The 24,294-nt window shown below is 39.8% G+C and overlaps 1 protein-coding gene and 1 non-coding gene across 2 annotated transcripts in view; one reads left to right on the top strand and one right to left on the bottom strand.

Annotated features, from left to right (window-relative positions):
• Positions 1-24,294, bottom strand: part of galnt14 (UDP-N-acetyl-alpha-D-galactosamine:polypeptide N-acetylgalactosaminyltransferase 14 (GalNAc-T14)) — a 139,608-nt gene that overhangs the window by 21,313 nt on the left and 94,001 nt on the right. The window contains exons 4-10 of the mRNA XM_088002060.1: positions 22,710-22,777; positions 21,260-21,325; positions 12,499-12,620; positions 8,123-8,210; positions 6,292-6,376; positions 3,615-3,718; positions 143-269 (exon numbers count right to left, since the gene is read on the bottom strand). Of these exons, the coding sequence (XP_087858186.1) occupies positions 143-269; positions 3,615-3,718; positions 6,292-6,376; positions 8,123-8,210; positions 12,499-12,620; positions 21,260-21,325; positions 22,710-22,777 (660 nt within the window). The remainder of the gene's footprint in view (positions 1-142; positions 270-3,614; positions 3,719-6,291; positions 6,377-8,122; positions 8,211-12,498; positions 12,621-21,259; positions 21,326-22,709; positions 22,778-24,294) is intronic.
• trnaq-cug (transfer RNA glutamine (anticodon CUG)) lies at positions 18,763-18,834 on the top strand. Its single transcript has one exon. It is a non-coding gene; the product is annotated as a tRNA-Gln (tRNA).

Raw genomic sequence — 24,294 nt, 5'->3', positions numbered from 1 at the left:
AAATATCTTTGTCTCTTCTGATCATATATTTGTCTCCTTCAGTAATGTCACATAAATAAAGACTAACATCTGGATTTAGACCTCGTTGTTGTTGTAAGGTGACAGCAGTGACACGTTTGAGGTTAAACTGTAAAAGTCTTACTTGATGTAGGTGTTGGCGTTGCCTTCAGGGAAAACGTACGGGTGTTTCTTCCTGAAGACGTGACCAACTCTGCTGCAGGGCAGGATCTCCAGACTGCCACCGCACTGCCAGACCCGGAACGAGATCTCTGCACGCACACACACACACACACACACACACACACACACACACACACACACACACACACACACACACGCACACACACACGCACACACACACGCACACACACACGCACACACACACACACACACACACACACACACACACACACACACACATCATATCAAACTTTATTTTTAAAAAGCAGAGATGCTGGCACCATTTCCTCCTGCAGGTTGTGTATTGGTGAAAAGCCAGTCTAATAATTAATTACATGTCCAATAATTCATTATTCACATCACTAAAACGAAGCAAACAATCAAACTACAAACCTACAGACAGTTCAATAAACCATTTATAACGTTCATGAATAATTTGTGCAAATCTGCTTATTTAACAGCCATTTTTTCCCAAATGTGAAAACTTTATAATTATTATAGTTTATAGACTTTCTAAATGTACAGAATCATATTTAGAAAGAATATGACAATGACATTGTCTGGATTTCTTGTCATGAATCTTTAAGACTATTTTTCCTGCGACCAGTTAGTCAATGTAAAAAATGTAAAAAAAGAGAAATGCTTAAATAGTGAGATCCACATATATACTGAAAGTTAATTAAACTAAAGAATCTAAAGTCAAACCTAAATATGTCAATTTATAAACACTTTCTTCTCATTTATACAAATATCTGATAATTTATAGTTTTCCACCTTTTTTGTGGGAAGAAAAATATCTTGGAAGTTACAATTTTCCAAAAGTGGAAGAGTTTTTTGACTTTCTGAGCTTTTGAGACTTTTTTTGTTTTTTTCTAGAAAATTTCTGAGATTCATCTCAAAATTTATTTGGAGAAATTTACTCCTCTTTTCTATTTGCAGTGACCCTAATACACCACCATGCTAAAACAGCTCATTTAGTATGAGCTGAACAGATTAAAATCTCTTTATATAAGAGCGATTTTGTGCAAAAAAATGTAATGAACATGTTTTATATAATCCATAATAGGTCACCTTTAAATTGGATGTGTTTCTGAATGCAGTGGCAAATGTAAAAGATAAAGCTGACTTGTGTTTTTTTTTTTTGGGGGGGGGGGGGGCAGCAGAGAAAACAAAGTTTCTCCACTAAAAGAGCCAAAGCTGGGAACTTTGAAAGTTTAGAAAGTTTGACTATAAGAGCAGAAGAAGAGCTGCAGAGGAAGTGGAAATTAGAGCACAGGCCGAGTTTGATGAGTTGGAGGCAGGGATGGAAGAAGAGATGAAACAGCAGACGGAACAAAGGAGAAGAAGAAGAGTCAGCGAGATGAGGAGATAACCGACACGGAGCCGAGGAGACTGACAGAGACATGACACACAGCAAATGAGTGTGTGTGCCAGGGAGGGAAGAAAACAGGCTAATAGTGTTTCACTGATCTGAGGAGAGCAGCAGCAGAGCAGCCAGAGACCCAGCGCACACACACACACACACGCACACACACGCACACGCAAACGCACACACACACACGCACACACAAACGCACACACACACACACACACGCACACACACACACAAACGCACACACACACACACACCCACACACACACGCACGCACGCACGCACACACACACACACACACACACACACACACACACACACACATTCTGCAGGTAGGTAGCAGCAGGAGAGCCAGATGTTCTGCTGGAGGAATGTCATCGCTGGACTTTTATCAGCCCAGAGGAAAGTTCACCTTCATCCATCTGATATGGACGACTCCTGCTTTCTAAACCCAGTCGCTCTATAATTCACTCTGCTCACGTCACAAGACTCATTAAAGAGAGGGAAACTTAATCATTTCATAAACAGAATAATTCTGCTCCTTCAGAGACATTTCTATTAGATTTTAAATAGTTTGGTTGTCAAAATGTTTGAAACAGAAACATGGCAGGTTAAACTGAAGCATGGTGCATGAAATGTGTTGCAGTAAACAGCAGCGTGTTGCATGAAAGGAGCAGAAAAGTCCAGGAAGGTGGAAGACCAGGAAAAAAAATAAAATCTGAAAGATAATAACAACATCTAACACATTTCTACTCACCGGCTTTTAATAAAGAGTGAGCGATCCATTTGTTTTTATACAGTGTTTGTTTTATGTTGTAATTATTATGTGTTGTTTTTGTGTGCAGCACTTTGCCAACGCCTGTTGTTCTTAAATTTGCCATTTTAACAGATTTGATTGGATTTGGTCTCTTGTTGTCTCTGTTTATTTCTGCTGACATATTATATTTCTGTTGTGAATATAAAGGCCATTAACAGCTCAGTTAAATCCATTCCTAAATGTCTCTGCAGTGCAACCGTCCTCGCTCTCTGACAGTAATGAGTCCAGAAGCTTCATGGATAAACTGCGTTTTCGTCTGTTTCCTCTTCTCATTTTAGCAGAAAGAAACTCGTTCATCAGAATATTTTGAAATTAAATTTACATGTCAGGCTTCCTGCTGCAACACTGTTGATGAAACAATCAGGGAAACGTGTTGCATCAAGCGCTCTCATATTACAATCCAATAACAGATTGGTTACATCATTAACGGAGAGTGATGTAATACTCCAACAAGTTCAAATGGGTTTTCTTGTCTTTGTCAAATATACTCAGGTTTGCAAATTTATTCACAACTCTTGAACTTTTTCACAATAGAAGGAAAATGATCCAAGAGTTTCAATTTTAAACTCCAATTTTAACTCTTGATACAAATTGTTATGGTTCTAGCCGGGTCTGGACTTTGACTGGGCCATTCTCATTAGAGCTGCAGATAACAAATATTTTAGTAATCAATTATTCCATCGATTAATCTGATGATTAATCAGATAAAAAAATGCCACATTCTGCAGATCTTTCATTAAATTTAAGATTATTTTATACAATGTTAAAAATACATTTAAAATGCAAACAAATAAATAATTCAATTCCTTTTTTGAATAAGAAAATAAACATTTCATTGCCATAAAGTTGTTATTACAAGAGCAGTTTTCCTTTTCTGAACCCCTGATGCATCTGCAGCTAAAAATCCTTCTTTTCACATCAACATGTGAAAAGCTCAGACATTTCTTTAACACTTAACAATGTAGAGCTGATTGTGTGATTATTAAAAATATATTAATTATAGGATACAAAAGGTGCTTAGTAGGAGATTTTTTAACAGGATGTGAACCAGAGGAAAGAGAACTGAATATAAATACACTTTCCTTTTCTGAACAAATTAAACATCATGCATCATTTTTCTTGTTCTGTGTTGCTCTGTCAGATAAAACTATAATAAAACTCAGCACAGTTTGTTGACTGTCTGAGGTGTTGACGGGGTTTGTCGTACAGGTGTGTGTGTGTGTGTGTGTGTGTTTTTATCCCCACCAAAGTTTTCTCCGCCCCAGATGTCCATGGCCGTGTCGTACTTCCCCAGATGATTGAACCAGGATCTGTTGATCACAAAAAGCCCGCCTGCGATGATCGGCGTCCTGACGCACCGAAACACAAGAAAGAAAGACAAAAGAGCTGCTTTCATTTGGTTCCTCTCATCCTCATCCATCTATTATGTTTAAATCTCAGGACCACAGATTACAGAAGATGATATTTTAAACATCAGTCAACAACAGATGCTGCATTTTGTATCATATTATGGCCAATTTCCTGGTCCTGTTATTAGGATCTCTAGAACCTTATCCAGACTATCTATTCAGAAAGAAACAGTTGCATATTTGTGTGTAACTCTGTGTGTCCCCTGCATTAATCAGACCTGGTAAAGAAAGGATGTGAGGAGCTTCAAGGCTGATCAGACGTCATATAAAGCGAAAGAGTTATTAACACATTAGCACGTTTCCTGTAAAAAAGGATAAATGCACAAAGTCAAAGAGACACAATTTGGCTCCCAGATGAGGAGACAGAAGTCGAAAAAACAGTTTTTCATTAGGAATGCTTCTAAGTAATAAAGTCTCCCTGCATTAATGATTAGAGCTGTGTAATTTTTCATTGGATTAGGTTTTCTGAGTCGTGGCCACGGTCACTGCAGAACTAACAGGTCAGAATGAGGAGGAGCAGGGCTCTGCTGCTGACTGCTGAGGTGCAGACACGCATCGTTTGTCATCCAGGCTGCAGCAGGACGCCGCAGCGCTCCAGTTAGCCGGTCCTGACACACAAAATGGGATTTTCACTGTAATTGTTTCAGAATGATGCTAGTCTACAGTCATCCTTCTTCATTCATATTTTCTTCACTTGCAGTCTTCAGAAGTTTCTTAAGCATCAGTTGTTTGGGTTTCAGAAGGTCCCATCAGATGAATGTGACTGTTTTTAATCAACTTTAAAAACCTTGATGGAATATATGTTGTTTTCTAATAAAGAGACATGAACACACTCACACATAAGGACAGTTTAGGAATCCATAACATACGTGAAGAATGTCCAAACATTTTGTCACGAGGGTCAAAAATGTCAAAAATCCTTAAAAAGTAACAAAAACACTAAAAAAAATACATCAGTCTTTTTTTATTTTGTAGTAAAGAGATGTTATTTAATGTAGAATGAGAACTTAAAAAGGATTTAGCATGTTAGCTGTATGAAAAGAAAGGCATTTCTCATTGTATGGCTCAATTTAACAAATATATCCTCAGTATAAGAACAGGATTCGAGTCACTTTCTTTCCAAACACTCTGTATGTTTACACATGTTTAATGAATCAGATAAAAGCTGATTTGGGTGCAGAAATGTCAGCTTTCCAGTAAAAGTCTCTGGATGAATGCGGTTCTGCTTATTATAAAAATGTTGTTATAAAGAATGAATATTTTGTACCTAACATTTTCCACTGGAAGAAAATTATGTCCATAGTAATTTTACCTGGATTCCAAATAAAAAGTCTCCATCTGCATTATGATTTGCATGATTCCTGAATAACAGTTGGGGGCCACACAAAATCCATCTAAGGGCCACAAATGGCCCCCGAACCGCACTTTGCCCCCCCCGGTGTAAACTCCAAGTCAAGCCTTTCTACACAGACTCCTAACAGCATCTTATTCCACCACACAAACACATTATTGCTCACTTTCACACATAAACGGCGCACATTTAGAAGCAATTAAAAGTTTCTGCTGAAGCTTGAAAATGGGAGCCGCAGACTGAGGTTAGACGCCCACAACGACTTTCACCAACACTTTCAACGCTGAACGTCTTCCATATCTGCTAACAGCCTGGAAGGAAGCGATTAGATATTTAAATCCAACCCTGGTGTTGAATTGTTTTGAGGAACGTTTTGCTGTTTCGGTAAGTAGAAATGATCCCAATTCCTTTTTTACAGATTTACATCTCCATGTTTTTACCCTCTACCTTCATCAGATCATCAAACAGTTTGAAAACTGACATACAGAGAAATGCTATATATTTTTAGCATATCTAAGCGACTTAAATTAGGCAGAAGTAAAATAAATAACCTCAGAATGAACACAATGTTCTCAATAACATTTTCCAAGAAGGCAAGAATAGTTTGGATAATTTTTTCCCTTAGTGAATAAAATGAAAAAAAAAAAATGCATTATCTTTATGCAATATACAATTAGTAATAAAGAAAAGCAAAAATAGAAGAAATCTGTTATAATACATTTTCACAGCTTTGTATGTTTTAAAGCCTGAAAATAAAGAATATAAACCTGATAGAAGTTTATCTTGGGATTCAACATGTCCAGAGAAAAATAAACCTGGTTTACAGACAAAATGCAGATTAAAGGTTGTTCAGAGCTTAAACCTGTTTACCCCCAGATATTTTATTTTCTGTTTATGTGACTCTCCTGAGGAAAAATCATCAGTAATAAACATGTTAACATCAGAACTGGAATGTAAAAAAGCTGTTAAAACCTTGAACGGCAGAATTAATAATGAAAACTTCAAATGAATGCCAAACTTCACAACTCACAAGAGCAGATCAGCTATTAAGCGCGTTAATGTCTGAGGTCAGGGCGGCTCTGACCGGGCCTCGGTGTAAGAATCTTTCCATGTCATACATAAAGTTTTATTGGGTCAGGATTTAATGTGTTCTGTGCATTACTTGATCGGCTGGGTCGGGTCGGTCCGGCGTGCTTTCTGCTCCGCTGTTAACTGCTCCCACTTAAAATGGAGACTCCAGTCAAACCCTGAGTGATAAAAACAGAAATGCGTGTAAGCATCACATAATGCTGCAAATAGCAGGCAGCATTATGTGCAACGGCTTAAAGAATGAATGCTGATGTGTGAAAATAAAGCCAATTATCACGTTTCATCAGAGGTTGCTCTGAAAAATAAAAAAAGAGAAGAGATAGTAAATGTTTCAGCTGCAGAAACTTTTAATCTCATTCATGAAAATTGTTTGAAATCTGAAGTGCCATGTTCCAACTCGTTACTTTGTGACAGTAAAGATTAAAGTTCATTCGACTGAAAATCTGTAATTCAGTAAATTTATGTCTGTGTTTAAAAAAATAAACATTTCATGTGGGTTCAGCTGTCAGAAGTGAAAACAGTGGATCGGTGCATCCCAAATATAAACTGAGATAAAAAAAATAAAAAAACATGTCAAAATGTGATAAAAATAAACTCAGGATCACCAAAAATCACATTTTCAGGGCATCGTTTTATGTTGGGAGCCACCATCCAGTTATGAAATGATCTCTGACCATCGATCCTGAGGATAAGACAGGATAATAGCAGGAAACAGGAAGTTTAAAGCTCTTAGGAGAGACTGGCTGCTGAAATGATGATGGGTGATAGAACACCAAATTATTTTCTGCTCATTTTGTTTCAGCTCAGATGAAGATAAACCTGTCAGGATTAAAATAAGGAAGATTCTTCAGGATTTCTGATATATTATCAAACTATAATTCATTCATAATCTGATCCATCAATAATTCATAATTACCTTTTACGTTCGTAACCAGTGAATACAAAGGAGAAAAAACCTATTAGAATTTATTAATGATTGGATTTTAGAAATAAAATTGGTCAATAAATTCTCCCAGTAATTATTGGGATGAACAATAACATTATTATTTTGAGACCATTTTCAAGGAATACTTTGATAATCCTTGAAAAGTTGAAGTCGGCCCCTCTCTAAAACTAATAAATTTTAATTTTGTTAATAATATTTAACACTGGAAATATCCAAAATAAAACACAACGACCGAAATCAATAAATAAACGGAAACAAAAATCATAACCAAATCCAAAAATTATGTAGATTATGATGTAGATATTAAGAAAATAATCCTCCAAAAATTTGTAATCATCAGAATGGAAATTATTGAGCTAATTTTAATCTATAATGCAATTAATTGATTATTGCGACAGAAACAGTTGAGATTTTTAGAGTTCTTTTCAAAAACTTTACATTTTATTTCAGTTCACAGAAGAAAATGTAAGTTTGGTCATTTAATTCTAAGTAAACACAAATCAGAAAGTAAACAACAACACAATCTAGACCTGATAAATCGAGCTGAGAGAATCATATAGAACCAATCCATTTGTTTCCAACGTCTGTGCTTAAGCTTTACATTGTAAAAAATACTGAAAATGAAAGGGAACTTATGCATGAGTACTCATGGTGAGGTGTTTGACTGTCAGCACGTTTCAAATACAAGCTCCTATTGAAGGAAACAAACCCAGCGTCCGCTGGGAATCCAGCAAGAAAGAAAAAACGAACACACAGAGCTGGGAAGCTGAAAGGAAAATATTTCAAAGGCGTTTGAGCTCCAGAGCAGAGAGGAGGTTCATGAACCCGTCATGAAGGGCCCGCTCATAAATCAGAAACCCTCAGGGGTTTCTCTCTGCCATCAAAAGATACCCTGAAGGCACCTCAAAGCCATTTTTATTTTTCTGACTGAAGGTGGGAGAAAAGCATTTCCTCGTACCTCCGCGGAGGTCCGCTGAGGCCGCCACATAGGCGAAGGTGTCCATGTTGATGATATCGATGACAGGGCTGACCACCCGAGTCGGATCCTGGGTACAAAACGAAAAACAAACACATTTCACCCAAAGTTTGAGTTTTGAAGGACAAACAGGGGAAAATGAGAAGGAAAATGTAAATTAAAGCAAAGACGGATGCTATCAGCGTTCCCGTCTTCACACTCTGCTCCAGTAAATGACATTTCCAGTTCAGTGTGTGTTCATCTGTGTGTGAAAGTAACAGTACACTTCAAGGTCATGATAATTCTCACACTGGCAGGAATTTTCAGTCATTTGGCAGCAATCATGCAAGAAGCAGTTACTGCGGTGAGAGTGACCGCTATTTCTGCTCTTTTCAGTTCAGCGTCATTATATTCACTTTGCTGATGAAAGAAAGGAGAAAGACAAAAACCTAGGATGGATTCAGAAAGAACAGAACTTTTAATAAACTCTCAAGGGTTAAAAGGTCAAAATAAATCGTTTTTATTTTTATACATGATGGCCACAGGGAGGAAAATTACTTAAAGAAGACAGAAAAAAATTATATCAACAAGAATTAGAAGCAGTCTGCATTGCATAGCCACACCAACTGCTTCACCAATAAGCTCCAATGACAGACACACTTTGGTCTCCAAGGGTTGAAGCAGGTGACCTAGAAATGCTCACTTAAAGCTGCTTTTATGGGATACTTTTTTGTTAGACCCCCTGCACACTGGTTTAAAGCTTTACTCCCAGCAGTCCTGTTCAGAAAACCACCAGAAATATTTCATTGTTTTGTACAAACTTCATTTATATTTTTTATTTCACTAAGTTATTTTTAAACTTAGTGAAATAAGTTTAAAAGAGCTAAACACCTGGGTTGAAGTGAACTCTGGTGACTGTAGACTGTAGCTCCAAAATCAATTTGCAAGTGCAGGGCATTCTGGGTAAATACAACCAAAACAAATAAGCTAGCCTGGCACTAGTGGGAGAAATGGCTCCTGGTCTTTTACCAAAGAAAAAAAAAAGTTCTCTAACCACTAAAATCTGACGCCACTCCATTTTTGTTTCCATTTTGTGAAGAAGGAAGTTGCGCTCAGAGGCTTCTTCAGGGTTTTTATGTGTCCTGTCTTGGTCCAGCGCCCCCGCAGGCAGGGACAGGGACAGGCTGCTCAAACGGTTTGGTTGGTATGAAAGAAAACCACAGCAGCTAAAAATGAAACAAATGTTGCTGTTCGTCTCCCAAACAAACTGAATCTACTGGAAGGCACAACAAAGGTAAAAAGGTCTTCATTTACACGGACTCAGTGTCCACACTAAGACCTTTAGGACATGCAAATCAATAAACTTTCATCTTCAAAATGTATGTAAGCAGGGCTCTGCTGGTTGCTGGGAGACCAAAGGATATCGTAAGTATTTCATATTGTTAGGAAATGAAGCCGATGTCACTACAACAGACAGAAAACATCCACTGTAACCCAACAAAGTGTGTATCCTCTCATTGCTCCTACAGAAAACCTGCGTTTACCATGTAGAAACAGTTCTAAATCATTTTACAGTTAGCGCTACCAGCATGACAACCCTTTATAGCCCACATATTTCCACCTCTGATGACATAGTTTGCTCTTTACAAGGATAAAAGTACAAATTTTCCATCACACTTTCACTAACACTGCCAGACGTGGCCCCCCTGTTAAATCATGTGGTGTCCCTCTATTAGTTTGGTCAAACGGCTGGATGCGCCTTCAGCCGGTGATATTACAGAGCAGGTGGAGCGGTTCTGGACCATTAGCTGCAGGGTCAGTGCAAGGGGACGTGGGCAGCATCCCACCGTAGCTCCAGCCACATCGCAGAGCGCTGCGGCTGCTTCAATAGCTGTTAGGGTAATGACACTGTGCAGCACTCAGGGAGAAGCATTCGTGACATTAGTGTTGTAATTGGATGACTGTTATTTTCAAATCACTCCGGAGCAGTTTCTTAATTCCAGTCATTTTGTTTTTTCCACCTAATTTAAAATGAGAACATCTTATGGCTGAGCTGAGAGCATCCTGACCCCAAAACAATCTGCATCATCCTCATCATCACCATCTATTATCGCCCATCTTCATGTTTCTCTCCTGTGTCACATCTAGCTTATTAGCTTTGGTCCCACATTTTCCCACAATTTGCTCCCTGTAAACAGCATGTTTTAGTTTTCCCATCTTTCATAAAGGATAAATTCACTTGTCATGTTTTTGGATTTCATCCTGTTGCATAAGTATGTTTTTAAAGGTTGTCTTAAAAAGAAGAAAGATTTTCAAGGAGAATATTTAAACTCAGAAAACAGCTGGTAGAGTGGAAAAGTTACTCCTCGTTGTTTATGCAGCTTTATTCTTAGAATAACAGATTGCTCATGAGAAAAAACAAAAGGAGAGAAACAAAGCAATGGAAGCTTTTTGAACTACATAACTGTGTTCTTATGAAAATTCATGAGAGAAACTCTAGAAATGTACAATAATCCCCAAAGTCCAGACGCCTCAGTGATGAACAATAACTGGTTTCACCTTTGAAAATATGTATTTTTATAAACTGAGTGGGTGGAAATAACATGGTTAGTAGTAAAAAAAGTGTATTTATTGTAAATACCTGCCTTATTTATTTATTCCACAAATAGTAGCAGCCCAGTGATGTTTTCCTGAACATTATGTCACATCATCATCTCAAAATACATGGAAAGAGACTCCGTCTAAATAAACCTATAACTTCCTATTTCCATATTTCAAACACCAAATATGTGCATTAATGATCTTATTACAACTGCAGAAGCTAAAATCTACAGACTTGGTTCTGTTCTTCTGGGTTCAGCCAATGAGAACCAAGGAAAGTGAATTCTCCTCCCAGATTGGCTGGTTTGCAAACACCAACTTCAACAGTGTAGACAGAACGTCTGCATAAATACAGGCTACAAGTATGTAATTTGTAAACTGTCATGCTTAGTGAACTGGTCGATAAGTTGCTGAAATAAAGAACTTGTCAATATTCTTCTATTTCTTTTTTTATGGACCTTCATTGACTGACTTGTTGCAGCTGAGCGGCACAAATAAAGGTAAAGTTATAACCGACAAAGAAGATGTTAAAACAAAATGTTGTTAAATGATCTGCTGTGAATAATGAACTATATTTCATCCTGAGTTACTAATAAAATTCCACATCACGATGACTGAAAGCTATAGGAATTAAGATAAATTGAAATACTGGTGAGATTTCAGCTCTCTATCAAAAAGACAGACAATTATTTGAAAGGTGATCGGATTTTAGAGCGGTGTGGGGTTCTGCTGACCCGGATCAATACTTCATACATTTAAATCTAAATATACGACTATAAAATGACCGGCATGGACAGTGACAAACGACTTGTTGTGCATTAAAACGCACGTACGCACACTGTGGGAATGAATAACGATGATGTTGACACTGCAGCCCAAACACTCCTGACTCTCAGGTGGATTTACTTATTGATCCGCCTCTACACTGGAGATCAAAGGTCTTTAATACCAACAAAGGATCTGCTGACTTGAATCGGTGGAAAAAACTCAGGAAATGAGAGGACACCGAGAATAAGGTGAAGAAGAACTTGAGAGTGGTGGATGCCATGAATAAAAGTAGAAAAAGTTATGAAACAACAGTAAGGACGAGAATGTATCAGGGAAGGAGGAAAAACTGTCAAACTCCAGTCTTTGTGTGAATCACACAATTAGATTATTAGCTGAACTCTCTTCAGTTTAAAAATATAAAACCAAGATTTCACCAAGTCTATAAACAAAAAATAGCTTGAATATTTTAGACTTGAACATGTGAGAATTAAACTAAAGAAAATAGAGAGAGGTAATTTGTTTGAAATAAATAAATAGTAAGAATGTGATGGCAACAGGTGAAGTCTGGCGATAAATGGAGGAAAATAACTGCAGGCGAAGAGAACGGAGACAAGAGCAGGAGTGATGGAAAAGGAGAAAGAAAAGATGTAAAACTGTGGAAGAACTGACAAGTGCCAAAACAGGAGCAGACAGATAAGAGAGGAAAGGGCAGTTAAAGGCAGACGGCTCAAACAGCGGAGACAAACAGCGGAGGCTGGCGGGGAGCGTGGGGAAGCAGAAAGTGCAGCACTTATTTGTTAATGAGAGGCAATCAGAGAGACAGCTACTTTCACAACGAACACATTTCATTCCTGAAGCAACTGCAAACACAAAAACACGCTCAGAGGTTTTTCATGGGGTTTATAAGCTGTGAGGAACTCTGCAGATGTTACTGGAGCTGCTGATCCCAGTTTCTGGAGAGTTTCAACCCTTCCAGATGTGTTGGTTAGCATGATGAGGCTGCAGCTCACCTGTTTGATCCTCTGCAGCAGGGGGGGCAGCCAGTCTTTGTTGACCTCACAGTGGCTGTCCAGGAAGGTCAGGACTTTGGCCCTGGCTGCGTCGGCCCCTCGGACTCTGGACCGGATCAGGCCTGAGGCAGGAACACAGTTTAAGAGCTTCTGGCATCTTAAGGTAATTTCATAACGTGGTTGATGCGATTTCTTCAAATTAACTCATGAATGAAACTGACCATGTTTTCATTTTAATTACTTGTTTACCAAGCAGACTGGACACTTCTCCAAAAGCAGGAAGTAGAATGTAGCACAAGGCATTCTGGGTAAATTAAACCAAAACAACACCTGAGTCCAGAGGAAGCAGGTGGAATTTCTTGTGGGTTTTTTTTTAATCAAAGACAAAAGAAAAATCCTACAATCCCTAAAATCGGACTCCATTTTAGTTTGGATTTCACCAAGAATGAAGATGCACTCAGAGTCTTCTTCAGTGGTTCTTGGTGCAGCGCCCCCACAGGTGAGGAGGGGAACAGGTTTTTCGAAGGTTTGGTTGGTTTGACTCAGTGCCATGAGAAAGAGAACCACAGCAGCTGGAAATTTAACAAATGTTGCAGTTTTGGTCCCAATCAAACTGAGTCTATCAGACTATCAGGTGTGAAAACACACTGACACTCAAGCATTTGCTGTAGTCATATTTACCCATAATGCCATGGGCTTGTAGTCCACTTCCTGCTTTGAAACCGTCTCTGGTCTGCTTGGCGTGTGGCATGTGGATTCGAACTGTACCAGAGTTGAATTCAACCCAACAGAGACCGAAATGGACGCCACGTTTTTGGTCCGATTACGTATCCACAGCTCCCCAAACAAACCGGATCTTTTAGAAAAATGAACTGGAGTTGGAATAAAGCCGACTAAACATGGCTGCTGGTGAGTCCGCCTGAAAAAGCAACGAGGCGTGGTGGGAATGGAACCATCATCCTCGGTGGTGTGAGTGCCTTGCTGCATGTATTGACATCTGATCCCTCCCTCTCTGGCCTCCTGGCTCTCAGAGACAGTCAGCGGAGGGGAAAATCGATGTGGGCTCTTAGAGGCGCTGTCAGACATGGAGACAACCTTTTAACAGCCGCATCACACTCTGCATGTACGCGTCAGGCTTCGTCTGGGAGAAAAGCTTCGTCTGTTCACTTCTTAAGGACAGAAACAGACGAGTGAAGGAGGAGAGTCGATGTGTGTGTGTCGGGTGACTTCAGGTCGTTTTTAAATGTGTGTGTGTGTGTAAATGAGCTAGTTAGGGAGGTCTCCCTGATGGCGGCCAGTCTTCTCCTCTATTTGGTGTAAATGGTCTAATCAATACTCCCTGACACATAGATATATCCTGCGTGAATGTGTCTTTTCAGCCAGTGTGCGCACACGTGCACGGCTGAGTGTGCAGGGCGCCGAGGGTCCGTTGTGTTTGTGTGTGTCGGTGACATTGTACAAGGGGCCGTGAAGTTCCACGCAGAGCAGTTAGGCCGGGGCTCAGCCAATTAAAAATCCCATTTCATCCTCAATAAGGCTTTATTTTCTGGATGGATGGACCCACACACAAACGGAGCCACACGCGGGCCGGCACAAACACTGATGGAGGAATAAAGTGACCCGAGTCGGCAGCCGTTTACTTAGATGCACATAAAGGCATTCAGAGCCGATGCAGTGTGCAGAGATGATCTTTAATCTCTGCTGATAATTCACAGCTGCACTCTACTCTCACTCTGAGCTTCTTCCTCTCTGCTAACAGGAACACACTGTTGGTTGGTAGTAACACTGGATCTGAGGTTCATTTTGCAATAGGAGGTTGTTTTAATATTTTTATTTTTTTTTACATTTATTTAACCAGGAAGGCCTGATAAAGATGAATGTTTCTGAGGAAAGCTCAACAGTCCAGATGTCTCTGACAGAGATCTGACTGAAGCAACTCGAAAAAAAGAGACTGAGCAAGTGGGATCCAAGTCACTTACCAAAAACTAATCCGTCAGGTGATTTCTATCACAACTGTTAGAAACAATCAGCATATTTTCTGCTTTTTGCCTGAAAGTGGCTGTAATATACCTCAGGATCTACCTGGTTTATTTGAATCATTCTGTGTTTAAAATAAATGCAGGACTCCAGAGAATATTTCAAAGATCTAAAAGTAAACATAAATGAAATATGTAAACAGTGAATGAAAATGGCAAGCAGTAGAAAAAATGTTTTACTTAAAAAAATCCACTTTATGTGAATAACCCTTCCAGTAGCGAGTCAACTAGCATTGCACCTTGATATTTCAGCCCAGCTGCAGATTCTTTAGAATATTTTAGATACTCCAAATAAAAAATCTGTATTTTTAAGTACAATATGATCATTTTTTCCCATTAAAAATGCTTTGGATTCGGTTGAGGTTAATGTGAATGCAAGAAGCGAGAGGATTTATCGTGGCAGCATAAACCATCTGTGGTTGACAGAAAAGACACACAGAGCCAGACTGGTGAGCTTTTATGACCATTAAAAAGATAATCAAGTCGAAAAGCCTAAAGCCATAAACTATTAACAAGCCAGACTGATGAAACCTGCTCCTGTGAGTCTGTAATGAAATCCTTCAGCAGCCACATGTAGCAAAGTGTTCGCTTTGTCTCCGAGACAAAGAGGCGAGGCGAAGGCAGGAGAAACTAACCAGGCTGGGAAGAAGGACAGAAACCAGGAGATGTCAAGCAAACAGTAGCAGGAAGGAGCGGCGGGATCAGACGGGGCAGGGACACTTTAGAGGAGTGAAGACTATTATTTTCCAGCTGTAATGTGAGTTCAAATGGCACTGGTCTCATCAAACTCCAACAAGCCTGCTGGAGTGGCTTGTAAGTGTTTTCTTCTGCTGCCTGTGAGGAAACGGCTCTGACCTCGGGAAGCAGTCTGCATCGAAGTCTTTTCCTTCAAACACTTTAAACTGATCATTTCCTGCTCTGACAGGTAAACCAGGAGCAGGTTTACGCTTCATGTGCTCCAGGTTTAGATCTGTTCATCTCTGTCGTGTGGCTTTTATTTTCTATTATTGCTCCAGTTTTATGATGTGTTTTATTGATCTCTTGTCTGTGGCCCCTGAGAGCCGCTTAGCAACATTTATTCACAACAGTCGGTCAAATAACTGAAACAGCAACAAAAACAGTTTTATGCCTGTGACCATAATCATGGCCAAAGTAAGTACACCCTCCCTGCTTCAGGGAAGCAGCCTGATATCAGCTTTATTAACTGATCATCGTCATGGTGACCACCGATAAAATAAAAGCAGCTTTTGTATTTTACGGCTCTGGAGCAGAAGGAAGCATGTTAACACAATGCCAAGGTTTAACTTTTAACCAGGAAGAGGAACTCATTGAGATTAAAAATCTACTTTCCAAGAAAGTTCTGGACCTTCAGCAAAACAAGATGAAAACAAGACAGTTTAAATCTTTAAAATGTTTTAAATATGATGTTAGATTAATAAAACTAATTATAGAGTCAATACTGAAAAACAACAACGACTACAGGGTAGAAATTTCTGCTGTTCATCAATTCAAGATGCATATTCAGATCATTTTGACAAAAAAAAAAAGAACCATAAAATAATTTTCTCCCTCAGCAGATGTTTGGCTGCAATGCAGAGCATCATGTTTGGAGAAAAAGAAGCATGTCAGCACTAACATCTGTTATCGTTTTTAACCTCTGTCTTTCAGGACAACATTAGTTATTTTTATATCCAGTTGTCATGTCATGGTCTGGTTTGGACTGGGAACATTTGCTACATCAGAACATAATGGAAAAATGTCTCCATCTTCTACTTGGTGCATTAACTTCTTTTTGGAAAAGTCTCAATCAAGTGTAAGAACGTTTTTGCGAAGGTGAAGAAGTTATTTTGAATTTTTCTTTTTCCGTCAAACATTTCTAATGCGACACTTCAAAACACAAAAACCTTGATAGAAACACAGTTAGTGTTTTCTAACAGCCTCCTAACAGGCTCTGAGTAAAGTCACTAGCATTTGCTGACCTTCACTGTGAAAAAAGCAACAATCAAAATGAAACCAAACCCTAACCCAAGAAAAGAAATATCGATTTACAAGTAAGGCTGTTAATGAAGATGTGTGTGAGTTGGTGTCAGGGCTGCACCAACAACATAAAAAACAACATAAAAAAAAATCGGTCTTGTACTATTTTTATCCGTGAAATTACAATCATAGTAACATCGACTATTTAGTCGCATTTTATGCGGTTTATGCCCAATAACTTTTAATAAATTAAATTAAGCGACTTCACTTAAATTAGCATCACTTCACCCGCTGGGGTCTGAACAACTTCCTCCTGGTTCCCATCTGCAGAAAAATCTGCGCTAATTCATCAGTCAGTTGGATCTGTCTGATCCAAACAGATCAACTGAACTCTGTGGGAGTTTCATCCTGCGCGGTCCGGTGTGTGCTTTTACCAGGATTTTTTTTTTTTTGCGTGGTTTCGCTTGTCCGAAACGGACAGATGTTACGTCTGCAGCTCCTCCAGAGCGCCGCTCTCCTGGGTAACGTGAACCCAGAAGGCTCCATTTGTTAAATCCGCTGGATGAGTTACTTCCAGCGGTTTCTAAGTCTTCGCAGTCCGCAGTGGTTGAGCAGCGGACTGCGCATGTTACAGTCTAATTAACTTTTGCATCGTCATTTATTTCCTCCAGATAAACTACCGGCTCCTCAAATGGATTAACACAACGTTGCATTCTCTTTAGTTTTCTCTGGTCTGTAATGGAGACTTGAATTTAACGCGCCATTTCAACCAAAGGTTTGTAATGCGCTTCCTAACCATGTTTTATAAGTATTGATTTTATTTTTTAGCCATTTAGCCAAGACTCTGTAGAACCATTTGTCTCTGCTAATGACATCTTCAATACATTTTTGATCCCAGGCTTAGTTTAAGGACTGAACAGACAGAAACAGTTAACATTATACATTTTGAACTGTTGATTTTATTTTTGAACCATTTTTTTATGCTTCAAAAATATTTTTTTTTAATTGTAAAGTGTTAATTTTAGAACCCATATTATTTGTAAAGTGTTGATTTTATTTTTGAACCCTTATTTATGTTGAAGTGTTGATTTTATTTTTGAACCCTTATTTATTTTGAAGTGTTGATTTTATTTTTGAACCCTTATTTATTTTGAAGTGTTGATTTTATTTTTGAACCCTTATTTATGTTGAAGTGTTGATTGTCTGAAAGACCTTACACATGAATTGCCCCATATGGGGTTTGAACCGACGACCTCAGCATTACCAGCACGGTGCTTTAACCTCCTGAGCTAACTCACCTACCTTACAAACTGTTGAGTTTCCATGGATTTAAGAAGAACTTACATGATCTTACCACAATGAATATTTGATAAAAGTGCTGATATTCCAAAATCAGTGTATGAAATGGTTTAACTTAACGCTACTTTGAAGTTGATTGTCTGAAACAGTTCATATTTCAATTGGCCTGTATGGGGATTGAACCGACGACCTCAGCATTACCAGCACGGTGCTTTAACCTCCTGAGCTAACTCACCTACCTTACAAACTGTTGAGTTTCCATGGATTTAAGAAGAACTTACATGATTTTACCACTGAATATTTGATAAAAGTGCTGATATTCCTATGTTTTCCAAAATCATTGTATGAAACGGTTTAACTTAACGCTACTTTGAAGTTGATTGTCTGAAACAGTTCATATTTCAATTGGCCTGTATGGGGATTGAACCCATGACCTTGGCACTATTAGCACCACGCTCTAACCAGCTGAGCTAACCGGCCACACAGAATGTGAAGTTTCTATGGATTTAAGAAAAACTCACATGATCTTGGCAAACGCGCTCTTCTAATTGTAGCATATTTATAAAAATAATATACTGGAACATATATTAAATCAGTGTAAATGGATTGTTGCCAATCAGGTCAACGGGCTAATCTGAACTCTGAATCCAGGCGTCTGAGTCCAATCCTCAGTCCCATGTTAATGCGTTGAATCTGACATCTCAAACTTTCAAACCTCAAACTGAAGCAATGTACAGAACATGAGTTCCTGTAGTGTAGTGGTTATCACGACTGCTTCACACGCAAAAGGTCTCTGGTTCGAAACCAGACAGAAACAGATTTTGTACGTTATGCTTCTCCCAGGGTGCAGTGAGACAATAAGAGCCTTCTTCTTTTGTGATGGTTCATCACAATCAACTTCAATGTAGGCATCTTTAAAATCGAGGCTCCTTAGGTTAAATTCCAGCTAGGCGGTTCTATGGTGTAATGGTTAGCACTCTGGACTCTGAATCCAGCAATCTGAGTTCAAGTCTCAGTAGAACCTTTTGTCTCTGCTCCTGACATCTTCAGTTTTTGATCCCAGGCTTAGTTTTTGGACCACAATGAGAAATTAGGCACAAGTATAAGTCTGACAGTTTGTTCACCAAGTTACTGTGCTCTCTGAGAGGATCTGTAAGTATTTGACATTGTTCCATGCCCATCGTTGACATTAGTCTCTAACAAAATGTGGATCATCTACCAGGAACACTGCAAAGAGCCTGAGTTCCTGTAGTGTAGTGGTTATCATGTTTGCTTCACATGCAAAAGGTCGCTGGTTCGAAACCAGACAGAAACAGATTTTACATGTTCTCTTCATCACAGGTGTTTACTAAAGGTCAACAAGGCTCTGTGGTGTCATGGTCTGTACTCTGAATCTAGACATCTGAGTGCAAACCTCAGTTGACATTTTCATGCGTTGCATCTCACATCATCATCTTTGGAACCTCAAACTGAAACAAAGCAGAGAAGTTCAGTTCCTGTAGTGTAGTGGTTATCACGGTTGCTTTACACGCAAAAGGTCTCTGGTTCGAAACCAGACAGAAACAGATTTTGTAGGTTATGCATCTCTTGGGGTGCAGTGAGACAAGAGCCTTCCTCCTTCGTGATGGTTCATTTGCCAATCGACTTCAATGTAGGCTTCTTTGAAATCGAAGCTACTTTACTTCAATTACCAATTGGCAGATCTATGGCATAATGCACATGTCAAACTCAACTTTTTTTTTTTTTTTTTTTTGCGTGGTTTCGCTTCTCCGAAACGGACAGATGTTACGTCTGCAGCTCCTCCAGAGCGCCGCTCTCCTGGGTAACGTGAACCCAGAAGGCTCCATTTGTTAAAACCACTGGATGAGTTACTTCCAGCGGTTTCTAAGTCTTCGCAGTCCGCAGTGGTTGAGCACCGGACTGCGCATGTTACAGTCTAATTAACTTTTGCATCGTCATTTATTTCCTCCAGATAAACTACCGGCTCCTCAGATGGATTAACACAACGTTGCATTCTCTGTAATGGAGACTTGAATTTAATGCGCCATTTCAACCAAACGTTTGTAATGCGCTTCCGAACCAGACGCTCCAAAGCGTCCGGTCCATAACTCTTCAACTCGCCGTCAGCTCCCGGTCAGAAAGACGCATTTAGTTCAGAGACCATGAGATGATATTCAGAAAGGATTTTTTAATTAATTGATTTCAGTTGCCTCTGAGACTAAATCTGTGACTTGTTTTTATTATTTGCTTGCTCACCTTTAAACACTGATTTAAATATTGTAATTTTTAAACTGAGCAGTAATTTTACATCCATGGAAACTCAAATGTAATATTTAAAACTTCAATACATAAAATCAGTTATTTAACAATATGAGGTGTTTAATTTATTTTTAACATTGTATTTTTATACATTTATGCTAGAGGTGCCCAAGTCTAGTTTTCCAGAGCTCCCATCTGCAGCTTCAGATGGTTCCTTCTCTAACACACCTGGACCATTGACTCATTATAAGCCTCTGAATGAGGGAAGTCAACCTTTTGTCTGGGGTGTTTTAGCAGGGATGCCCTCCTGATCTGTACCGTCAATGTGGCCCGTTGAGGGGGGCCAATATGCTGAAGTGGCCCTGGGTGAAATTGAGTTTGACACCCCTGATCTAAATGAATGACATACAGCTGTAAAAGTAGAGAAAGTAACGTTTTCAGTCATGAAACTGGGGAGCCATTTTTACCCAACATCACCTATGAGGTGAAAATGTTTGTGGTTTTTTCATTTGTTCAGCTTCTGTCATTTCAAAGGAACAAACATTCAGTAGCAAAGGAAAACCTAAATACCAGAGACCTTTAAAAACGTTCCACCTCCACAGTAGGTCTAAATAAAATAAATTAAATAAAATATTCTTTATTCAATCCCTGAGCTCCTAATACCAGCAGCTGCAACACCTTGAAAGCCATGTACAAACATGGAGGATAATCTGCTGCAGGATTAAAAACACATTTTTAAACCTTTATGGAGGCACTTAAGAGTTTTCAGATGCCAGAGCGCTCATGACCCCATCGCTTTGTCAGCCTGTCAGATTCATTTGTGTATTTTGTTTGTTTTTTATATTTAATGCATGAAGGCAGCTGGAAGTAGATTTCACAGAAAAATGACAAGCAGAGCTAATAGACCACATGTGAAATCAGGAAAACATCCACAACAACACTGCTCTTCAAGATATTTATGTATTTGGCTCCTTAAATGCTTTTTTTTTTAAATGGAGGTTTACTGAGAATTCAGTGGCTGACCAGAATCAAACACAGCTCTCCAAGCTTTTACAGCCAAGTCTGCCTTTGTTGCATATCCTGCTACTGCTGCATGATAATAAAGACTCATAGCTCATGATGAACACACGACACTCAAACACGCAGAGCCAGAAGACAGCCAAAGGGCATCCGGCTCCGCGTTGCCATACCTTCTCTCTTGTTGTTGCGAAGACATTTGACTTTAGGCAGTTTGGTGAGAAGCTGGCAGTCGCTTTCTGGAAATAAAGATGAGATAAAAAACAGGATGTAATAAACGTCAGTAGTGCTGTAGGGAGGCGGGTGTGGTGTGTGTCATGCGTTCCTTCACACGCTGCAGGCTGTTTCCAGCTGAAACCCTCCACAGCAGCAGGACAACGACTCAGAGCCAGCAGCGTGATGAACGGCATGCTGGGAGCTTCCTGCTGGATTCCTCATTTTATCATCAGGACATGTTGAGTCAGTCCACTGGAATATGTTCTCAAAATTGATACAGGAAACTTCATTTTTTAATGCATGTTTTGATTTTTATGTAGAGATGCACCGATCCACCTGTTTGACTTTTGATACCGATATTTTTCAAATGGATCAGAAAGTAAATCCAGCTTGTTGTTTATTCTGATGGTGCTCCATCTTTGGTTATGTGTGTGTGTGTGTGTAGGTGTGTGCGTGTGTGTGTGTGTGTAGGTGTGTGTGTGTGTGTGTGTGTGTGTAACACATCAGTCCCTGCTCCTGACTGTCTGTCCTCTGGCCTCATCTGCTTGATAATTACTCCACAGTCTAAATGTGCCACTGTTTAACCTCCATCACTTGGATTCTCACTTCAGCTGCTTCCCTCATGTCTCCATCCGTCCAGCCGTCCGTCCGGCAGCGAAACGACTGACGAGTCAGGAAACATGAGAAATGACAGCAGGAGGCAGACTAAGGAAAGCTGGCTGATGTGTTTATGACTAACCTTAACTTTAGGTCTGTGTTTCTATGTTTGGTAACTAATGAGTTAAAACGTCTCTTTCCTGCCTCTAAGTCTTACTTCACCTTTAATGTACTGTAAACAAAGTATTTTTTGGCTGCATTAACTGAACCAGGTGATAAACAGCATCTTAAAATGAAGGGCGGGTTAGTTAGTTTCACTTTAACTAGTTGTTCTCATAGACAGAAGAAACAGTTTCATGTTTAAAGCAGGTAACATTTTCATTTCTTTATTCCAACAACTTTAAAGATGACTTCTTTTCAAAATAATAATTCATTAAAACTAGACTTATATTTGAATCTCCATAAACTGATGTTGGTCAAATTAATTTTAAGTAAACAAAGAAAAAGAGTAGAAGTCAAGCCAATAAAAAATATTCTAAATTTCAGCCATACTTATTCCTATATTAATCCCTCTAAATAGTTCTCAGTTTCTTTTGTGTTTTTAACTCAGATTTTGAGTCTTTCTGAAGACGATAGCATGTGAACTCTGACCCCTAACACAATTGAATCCCCAAACTAAACACCCAGCTGCTCAGGACACGTTTCTCCATCTGACCTGCTTCGTACGTCTCATCTCTGTTATCTCTGACCTGGAAGAAATCTGCAGCCACCATCTGCATTCTGCGTCTGCAAGCTGCAGCTGCGACTCACCGTTGTTGCTGAAGTCGTCCACCAGGATGATCTCATGGATTAGATGAACTGGTGTCCGATTCAACACACTGCAGAGGAAACAAAACAGATCATCAAACGATCAGACACGCCTCCAACATGAGCCTGGAAATGTACAAATTAAAAGAAAATGGGAAAGTAAATGCCAAGCAGCACACACACACGCACACACACGCATGCACACACACACATACACGCACACACGCATGCACACGCAGACACACACACACACGCAGACGCACACGCACACACACACCCACACGCACACACACACGCATGCACACGCAGACACACACACACGCATGCACACGCACACACACGCACACACACACACACGCGCATGCACACGCAGACACACACACACGCACACACGCATGCACACACACACACGCATGCACACGCAGACACACACACACGCACACACACACACACACGCACACACGCATGCACGCACACACACACACACGCACGCACACACACACACACACATGCACACACACACACACGCATGCACACGCAGACACACACACGCACGCACACACACACGCACGCACACACACACGCACGCACGCACACACACGCACACACACACGCACGCACACACACGCATGCACACGCAGACACACACACACGCAGACACGCATGCACACGCAGACACACACACACGCACACACACACACACGCACACACGCATGCACACGCACACACACACACACGCATGCACACGCACACACACACGCATGCACACACACACGCACACGCACACACACACGCACACACACACACACACGCATGCACACACGCACACACACACACACACGCATGCACACACACACGCACACACACACGCACACACACACACACACGCATGCACACACACACGCACACGCACACACACACACACGCATGCACACACACACACGCTCTCTCAGGTGTTCATAAAGCCATCACATATGCACAGCACAGCGCATGAAACAACATATTGAAAATGTCAGACCAAATTCCTGTTATGAAAATGTATGATGTGTCGCATCTAAAAAACTATTTCATTAGAGCTGGAGATTGAAACATAAAAAATTCATAACTTTTACAGGAAGAAAATGAGAAAATGTGTTTTGTTCTGGGTGGGTTTCTGCTCGATTTTATTTCATTATTTCTCCTGTTCAATAACCTTTGTTCATTATCCCCTCTGGATATGAGCGCAGACGGAGGAAAAGGACGAGGGGAGGAGTGGAAAAGACGAAGGCAAGGGGAGAATAAAAACCCAGGATAAAGAAATGATTAGAATAATGACTGGAATGGGAGGGAAGGAGGAAATATTAAAAAAGAGGTGAAGCAGCGAGTGGAAGGGGTGATAAGAAAATGGTAAAAAAGCGATAAAAGCATCAGATTATGCATAAGCTCCTGAGAAAAGGAGCAGAGAAAGCAGGGAAAAAAGGAAGTTTTGATCAAACATAGGAAACAGATTCTGAAGGAAAGAAAACAAATGTAGAGGAAAAAAGGATTGATGTTGTAACCCAACATAATGTATCTTTATACAGTATATTATCTGTAACAGTCTGTAGCA

Source organism: Poecilia mexicana, unplaced genomic scaffold (genome assembly GCF_051168715.1).
Source record: "Poecilia mexicana isolate PSO_F unplaced genomic scaffold, ASM5116871v1 scaffold_21, whole genome shotgun sequence".
NCBI classification, from domain to species: domain Eukaryota; kingdom Metazoa; phylum Chordata; class Actinopteri; order Cyprinodontiformes; family Poeciliidae; genus Poecilia; species Poecilia mexicana.
Note: the sequence above shows the minus strand (reverse complement) of the source record. Positions and strands in the feature narration are given on the sequence as shown.